The sequence below is a fragment of the Canis aureus genome, chromosome 7 (genome assembly GCF_053574225.1).
Source record: "Canis aureus isolate CA01 chromosome 7, VMU_Caureus_v.1.0, whole genome shotgun sequence".
Lineage (NCBI taxonomy): Eukaryota > Metazoa > Chordata > Mammalia > Carnivora > Canidae > Canis > Canis aureus.
The window spans coordinates 32,727,059-32,735,788 of NC_135617.1; the positions used below are offsets into that span (position 1 = coordinate 32,727,059).

Consider the following 8,730-nt stretch of genomic DNA (forward strand, 5'->3'; position numbering starts at 1 on the left):
ACTAAAGGTTTGGCTACTAAATGCAGGGACTCTAAAACATAAAGCAGAAACCTGAACTTATTAAAATCAGAATAACAGAGTATGCAGAAAGAACTGATTTGCTTGATGTTTAAAACTTTCCTAAAAGTTACATGAAGTAAATTCAAAGTCTACAAATACTTGCTGAAAATTTCATCATTGTCACTCTGTTTGTAGTAATTTTTACATTAGCTTGTACAAAAAGTATGAACTTAGACTGGTATACATATGAGGAATTATTTGTACATAAAGCCTTTTGGATGTTATAGGAGTCTGCTGATCATGCTAAATAAGCCTAAATTTGTTTCATCATAGATATATTCCTGGTAATGTCTGACTGGTGGGTTCCCACACAAAATATGAGCTTTTTCTGGTTATCTGTAGGGTAATGGTTCCTAAGCAGAAGGCAATTTTGCTCCCCAGGGAAATTAGCTAATGTCTAGAGACATACTTGATTGTTAAAATGGGCTAGAGAAGTACACTTTTATAATGTCCTAAGTAGACACTGAATAAATGCTTCTGTTTACTAGAAACTGAGGAGGTTCCTAAGACATGGGACTAATTCTAGGAAAACTGGAACAGTCCCAGGTAACTGAGGACAAGTTGGTCATGTGATGGGTAGGGGTCAGGAATATAGCTAAATATTCTAAAATGCATAGGACGGCAAACAAAGAATTATCTAATCTAGGATGTTAAAAATAGTGCAAAGATTGGGAAATCCTGCCATTTTGGGTACGAACTAAAAAAATACTAAAATATACTAGCCTAGTCCATTAAGTTTTCCCAACTAGGCTCCAGGGAAGCTATTTTATATCCAAATATAAAGGGCAGATTTTAAAAGACAAAAAGGTCAGTATAAAAATAACTACTTAAGTCTATGAAGGCAGCAAGGTAACATTCTCAATAGGTATAAAAAAACCTTGTCATGGCTGGAATACACTTAAAAAGGACAAACATGAAGAAAACCACAGAACTTCACACACACACACACACACACACACACAAAATGCTTGAAAAAACGGACCAGGATGCAATATTGTAAAATCAATAATTCTCTTGAAATTAATATATGAATACTGCAAAATATGAAAAGAAGTTTTATTTGGACTCCAGAATTTTACACTCTCTGGATTTTCTGATTGTATCCCTGTGGTGTAATTTAACATGTCCCTTGCAGACAGGAAATCTTCTAGTAGAAAAGTAATGAGGGCAGAACTTGCCTTTCAAATGTTTTACAAAGCTATAATAATTTAAATAATGTGGTACTAATGTAGCAGCATAACCAGGATCAAAGAACTAGTATTCCAAAACTAATCCAAGAATGTCTGAAGATTGCAAATATAATACCAGTAACATTTCAAAACAACAGGCACAGCAAGCAATATGGAATCCTCATGACATACAATCTGCCCCTAATCTCTCTGAGCAGCAACTATGTGGTTAAAGGTAAATCCTGATTAGGTCTAAACCATTCAGGATTATCACACCTAATTTGCTACAAGATTAGGTTAAAAAATGGGCAGAAATCTAAATTTACACTAATTAGTATATGCCATTTCTCTGGCCAGACAATTTAGATCGTCCATTTAACATGTCCTGTGAACTACAGGAGTATTTGTTTTTATATGGTTGCAGGAAATAAGAACTATTGACTTTCTTGTTATGGTACAGTACGTGGTATAAGGCTTGGGAATATTGTAGCCATTTTAGTATCATGCAGGAAGCACAGGAAAGCCAGGAGAACTGCATCAAAACAGAGCCTTGACCATTGCATACCTGATGTGCATATTATTCATTTAAGATTATGAAAGCAATACTTTTAATTTTTATTATTATAATTCTTAAAATACTTTTTTTTAATAATACTTTTTTAAAAAAAGATTTTACTTATTTATTCATGAGAGAGAGAAAGAGAGAGAGAGAGATTGGCACAGACATAGGCAGAGAGAGAAGCAGGCTCCATGCAGGGAGCCTGATGTGGGACTCGATCCTGGGTCTTCAGGACCACATCCTGGGTTGAAGGCGGCGCTAAGCCACTGAGCCACCCAGGCTGCCCATACTTTTTGTTTTTAAGGGCAATTCAAGTTAACTTCTTGCACATGCAGTAAAAGATAAGATTTCAGTACATGATTTCAGTACAGCAACTTACCCATTTAGGAGAAAACAAAACCCTTTTCCTTACACCAAAGTGAATTCCCACACACCAAATATTTAAGTAGTATCAAGGGTCCCTAAAGGTTCCAGGAAATATTAGTTAATAGTTATATAACCTTAAGCTTCGGAAGGATCCAATAAGTGTTACACCAAAGGCAAGAAACATATAGAAAAGATTAATGAATTTGTCTAAATAAAACTTAAACATTTTGTATGTTCAATACTGTAAAAGGTATATGGCAAAGATGAAATTGGGAGAATTTTTTGCAATACGTGGAAGACAGAGTTGTTGATAAAGTTCCCTTAATCTTGAAAAAAGAAGATCAAAGCCAGAAGTATCACAATCCCAGATATCAAGATACACTACGAAGCAGCAGTAATCAAAACAGTAAATATTGGCACAAAAATAGATGCATACCAGTGGAACGGAATAGAGCTCAGAAATAATCCCACACTTATATGGCCTATGACAATTAATTAATCTATGACAAAGGATGCAAGAATATACAATGGGAAAAAGGCAGTCTCTTCAACAAATGGTACTGGGAAAATTGGACAGCTGCATGCAAAAGAATGAAACTGGACCACTTTCTCACACTATACATAAAAATAAACTCAAAATGGATTAAAGGCCTAAATGCAAGATCTGAAACCATAGAATTTCTAGGAGAAAACACAAGCAATAATTTCCTTGATATTAGCCATAGAAACTTTTTTCTAAATATGTCTCCTCTGGCAAGGGAAACAAAAGCAAAATTAAACTACTGGGACTACACCAAAATAAAAAGCTTCTGCACGGGGAAGAAAATCATCAACAAAACAAAAAGGCAACTTACTGAAAGGGAGAAATAATTTTAAATAATATATCTGAAATATCCAAAGGAGATAAAGAATTTATACAACTCATCACCACAAAAACAAATAATCCAATTAAAAAATGGGCAGAGGACCTGAATATAGATTTTTCCAAAGAAGGCATACAGATGGCCAACAAACACATGAAAAGATGCTCAATGCCACTCACCTCAAGGAAATGCAAATTAAAACTACAATGAGATACCACCTTATTATGTCAGAGTGGCTAAAATCAAAAACAAGAATAACAAATGTCGGTGAAGATGCGGGGAAAAAGGAAACCTGTACGTGACTGGTGGGAATACAGACTGGTGCAACCACTGTGTAAACCATATGGAGGTTCCTCAAAAAGTTAAAAATAGAATTACCATATGATAAGTAATTCTACTGCTGGTATTTACCCAAAGAAGACACAAACACTAATTCAAAAAGATACCTGCATCCCTATGTCCATTGCAGCATTATTTACAATAACCAAAATATAGAAGCAACCTAAGTGTCCATCCATAGGTGAATGGATAAAGAAGATGTCTGACAGACATTCAAACACACACACATTGGACCATAACTCAGCCATCAATATGTTGGATCTAGAAGATATAATGCTAAGTAAAATAAATCAGCCAGCAAAAAAACAAATACCATATGATTATATTCATATGTGGAATTTAAGAAACAAAGCAATTGACCAAACAAGGAAAAAAAAAGAGAGACAAAAAAAGATTTAACTACTGAGAACAAACTGGTGGTTGTCAGAGGGAAGTGGGGAGTGGGATATAGATAAATCGATAAAGGGGATTAAGAGTACAACTATCTTTTTAAAAAATATTTATTTATTCATGAGAGACACAGAGAGAGAGAGAGAGAGAGAGAGGCAGAGACACAGGCAGAGGGAGAAGTAGGCTCCCCGCAAGGAGCGGGATGTGGGACTCGATCCCTGATCCTGGGATCACAACCTGAGCTGAAGGCAGACGCTCAACTGCTGAGCCACCCAGGCATCCCAAGAGTATAATAATCTCGATGAGCACTGAGAAATGTACAAGATTGTTGAATCATTATACTGTACAGTAGAAACTAATTTTTAAAAAGATCCCTTAAATTAATAAAGAAAAAACAACAGAAAAAATGGACAAAGTATTATGAATTGGCAATTTACATGAAATAAAGTTTAACTTCAAATGTGAAAAAAACATAAAACATTGGAAGTGACAGTAACATTTTTTTACTGAATTGGCAAAATTAAAAAAAATTATGCCCATTATGCCTAGTGTAAACTTTTCATCCTAGACTGTAATTTTTCATAAGCCTGAAAGTTTGTATAAACCAGGAATTAATGTCCAAAAAACATAATTAGGGATGCCTGGGTGGCTCAGTGGTTGAACATCTGCCTTTGGCTCAGGGTGTGATCCTGGAGTCCCGGGATTGAGTCCCACATCGGGCTCCCTGCATGGAGCCTGCTTCTCCTCCCTCTGTCTATGTCTTTGCCTCTCTCTTTATCTCTCACAAATAAATAAATAAATAAATAAAAATCTTAAAAAAAAAAAAAAAACCCAAAATCAAAAAGCATAATTAAGAACATGTATAAATACCTAGCAACAAGGATATTAATTTTGTCACCATTTTCAATAATGAAAAGCTGAAGCCAACTTGTATGATATATTCAATCTATTCCTACTACTCCCTATCTTAATTTGAGCACATCCAGAAACAGACTCTGAGCCAAGGATGTGAGTATAAACAGTTAATTTTTTTTTAAGGATTTTTATTTATTCTTTTTTGAAAGAGAGAGAGACACACAGAGAGAGAGAGAGAGAGAGAGAGAGAGAGGCAGAGACACAGGCAGAGGGAGAAGCAGGCTCCATGCAGGGAGCCCGACATGGGACTCGATCCCGGGTCTCCAGGATCAAGCCCTGGGCCGAAGGCTGCCCTAAAGATTTTTATTTATTTATTCATGAGAGACACAGAGAGAGGCAGAGACATAGGCAGACGGAGAAGCAGGCTCCATGCAGGGAGCCCGATGTGGGACTCCATCCTGGAACTCTGGGATCACACCCTGAGCCACAGGCAGACACTCAACCACTGAGCCACCCAGGCGTCCCTAAGCAGTTAATTTTTAAGATGATCCCAAGAAACACTGTAGGGGAGTGGGAAGTGAAATGGAAGGAAAGTAAGCCATTAAAGTATGTATTGCCAAGCAGTCACCACTGTGGGCAACTGGAACTTTTATCTGCAGAGAAACTCTGGCAATAAGGCAGAACACGTACCTCAGAATTAAGCTGCCCAAGAGGGAAGGTGTCTTTCCCCTCTCAGTTGTTAGTTCAAGGCTGCTAGAGCTTGAGGAGGGGTTAATTCTCTGGCACTACTGACTGGCCCACTTGTAGGTGGAGCCAGGAAAAACTGGCAAGGAATTAACAAGTGTTGGCAGATGGAAGTTGGGCCTGTATGCACACAAATGTGAAGTGCCAAGGGATACAAGTGTGGGGTATCAATAGCATCTGCTACATCCCCTACTTAAAACTTAATCACCCACTGCCAAGACAATAAAGCAGCAACACACTACAGTGGTTAAGAGCAAGGGTTTTGAGGTCAAAATTCTTGACTAGAGTCTAAACTTTGCCACTTCCTAGCTGTGTGACCTTGGGCGGGCTCCCTGCCAATAATCACTCGGATCCTGTGAGTTCTCAACCATAAACAGCAATTGAAATGCATTTTCATGTGGTCGGAATGAGTATCAAATGAGATAACATTTGTAAAAGGTCTAGCATTAAGCAGGGTTTTTTTTTTTTTTTTTATATAGCCAATAATATCCAAACTCCTCATTATAGCAAACAAAGCCTTTCTCCATGCTCTGTCTACAGCTTTCTGAACACATTTTCTTCATAACACTTACTATATATTAGTTTATTCCTATCATGAGACTACTAGTTTATTCCTATCATGAGACTCCTTCAGCACAGTACCTATGTTTTACTCATTCTCTATTTTTGGTGCACAGCAACTATTACACATTTATCAAAAAAAAATATACAATTATGAGTAGGCAAATACTGGAGCTTACAGCCTATGAAGAGAACATGCAAACCACAAAGCAAAATGTTATATATATAAAGTATAGCCCATGAATGCAAAGCAAGTGATACAAAAAGGTCTGTGCTCTGGAGAGGTTTAGAATATGAAGAAGACACCAGTAAAGCAAGAATTAAAATACAGACTAAGTTTTATTACAAGTGGGAAATGGAGTGTGGTATGACAGACACTAGTGTTATGTTAGAAAAGGAATGCCAAGGAGGTGAGGTTGGTTGGTTCTTAAAGGAAAAAATGGGCATCAGCTAACATAACAGGAGAGGCGAGATAACAGGAAATAACAGAGAAGTAGGCTCCATCTATTAAGCAGAGTAACCTGAATACGAGGAAACCTTTAAGTAGGGCAGTGATGTTTATAAAACCCAAACTCCAAAGTCTAAAATGAATAAAGACTTTGCGAAAACCCATTATAATTCATCCTGAAAAGTAATATGATTTTTTGCATTATCTACTGAACAAATCATCTACATGACTGCTTTCTTCCATTAGCAAAGATAATTGGTAGATTACTGACCTTCTATCTCTTGCCTTGAACACTGAACCCTAATGTAATTAAGTTAATGCAGTAATTTATTGTTTTACATATTAGAAGTTACAGCCATGTGAACTTGGTATACATTTTACATAAATAACTTAAGAATTAGTTATATTATGCAAACAGGACTGCAGCACGGACAACAGTTATTTTGAGGAAATTTTTTCTACATATTAAACCATTTAATTCACATTGGTTATAAGTATTTGAATTCTTTTAAACTGTGAAGTAATTAAGACATCTTTTCCAATTGACTTTTTAAATAACTATACTAGTAAATGCAGTACAAATATATTTTTTCCTTAAAATAAAGACTTGCTTTTTGGGTGTGGGTCATGTTTAACAATAGGCAGGAAGCATTGTTATGAACTTGGTGTTACCCTGGATAAATCACAATTCTGGCCTTTTGAGTCCTACTGTGTAAAATGAGGGAATTGGGATAGTTGACCCATTCTGTGGCTTCTAATTTTCTTGTATTCCAATTATCTGGAGGCAACTGTGGCTGGAAAAAAAGCGGATTTTAGTTTCAAGAAGACAACAAATACCACCCTACCTGAAATTTAGAGCATTATCTAACCTCTTTAAATCTAAACGGGGATATTAAAACCTGACTCACAAAGCTGTTGTTCAGATTAAATAAAGCTGGTTCGCTTCTTTCCTTTTTAGAAGTGGAGCTAAGATGTAGTTAGTGTTTGTTTCACCGACATCTCTCGTTAAAACGTAGCAGTATTTCATTTGTGTGGCATCTACAACATGTTGGCTTAAGTGTTTTGAAAGTTCAAAACGAAAAATATTGCAGACATTTTTAAATGGAATTCATTTTTCCTCCCCACGTTACTGTCGGCGGAAAAATGCTGAAAAGCCACTTAATGCGAAGCCTCACCCGGTGGGGAGGGAGCAGGCCACGCTTTCCGCTTGCCAACTGCATGGTGCAGAACCAAAACAAAGAATGATTAGTGTGTAGTACACGGACTTAGGCAACCATTTTACATCTAATGGTCAGGCCTGACAGTTCATCCTATCGAGGTTAAAAACAAAATTATTGGCGACAAATACCACCAAATAAAAACTTACTCGATTTGCATTCTTTCACTTTATAAGCCACTGAGGCTTACCTCAGTAAGGTAAGCTTACCTCAGGTATCGGCAATACGTCGCCGGCCGCAAGTTTCCGTCGGCCAGGTCGCGGCCTCAGTAGTACCGGGAGACCAACGTGCCCCTGACCCTCCAGCCCCTCCACGCCGCCTCCCGCAGGGACCCGCGGGGCCGGAAGTTCCGCCTCCGGCTCTGCCGTCCGGCCCGAGGCCTCCCTCACGAAGCTCTCACCTGCAGGCCCTGCTGTCGGAGGCTCTGCGTGATGTAGTCCAGGCGGCGGCAAACGCTCTTCTTGGCCTCAGCCGCTGCCTCCTTGGTGCTGCTCACCAGCACCGCCACCTGCGCGCGGTCAGGGCTCGCAGACACCTCCGCAGTGCCGCTCACGTGCACCTCGCGGGTCGCGCTTTGGGCCTGTGCTGAGGGGCCGGGGCGGCGGAGGCCGGGCAGCGCCTCACCGCCCGAGACCGCATTGTTCTCCCGGCCCCGGTCAGCCCAGGGAACCAGTTCCACGAATACCCCTGACTGAGGCGTCCGTTGCAACGACATAGTGATGGTAGCTATGTTTCCATAGCAACCCAGAGCCTACGGCGGCCCTTCCGAGCCAAAGCACGCCACGGCTTTCTGGTGCGCGGCGCAAAGGGTCCCGGGAGGGGCTGGGAGGCCCCAGTGTTTCTGGAGCGTGCGAGCTGTGAGTTGGTGTTTGCCGGGCCAACGTGATTATAGTTGTTGAGGTGTTTGCCTTACGGCTATCAAAAGTCTTAGCGAGTCGTCCCTGCCGCCGCCCTCTGCAGAGCTCCGCCTTTCCAAGCCCTCCGCCCGCGTCTGCCCGCTGGGCCCGCTTACCTCGGAGGAGCTCCCGATAAGACCAGGCTCGCCGCAGTGGGATTCGTGATTTTTTATTTATTTTATTTTATTTTAATTACTTTTTTATTTATTTCATTTATTACACCGAGAGAGAGAAAGAGAGAGGCAGAGACACAGGCAGAGGGA

At 39.5% G+C, this 8,730-nt stretch overlaps 1 protein-coding gene across 5 annotated transcripts in view; it reads right to left on the bottom strand.

The window, feature by feature from the left end:
• The window catches only part of IRAK1BP1 (interleukin 1 receptor associated kinase 1 binding protein 1), a 26,303-nt gene extending 17,851 nt beyond the window's left edge, over positions 1 to 8,452 (bottom strand). The window contains exons 1-2 of one of the 5 annotated variants that reach the window (XM_077903305.1): positions 7,972 to 8,451; positions 7,530 to 7,568 (exon numbers count right to left, since the gene is read on the bottom strand). In XM_077903305.1, the coding sequence (XP_077759431.1) occupies positions 7,530 to 7,568; positions 7,972 to 8,286 (354 nt within the window). In that variant the 5' untranslated portion in view covers positions 8,287 to 8,451. Of the gene's footprint in view, positions 1 to 7,529; positions 7,569 to 7,971 lie in introns of all 5 variants that reach the window. The other 4 variants (XM_077903306.1, XM_077903304.1, XM_077903309.1 and 1 more) reach the window with 4 other exon arrangements.
• Between the last annotated feature and the right edge of the window lie 278 nt (positions 8,453 to 8,730).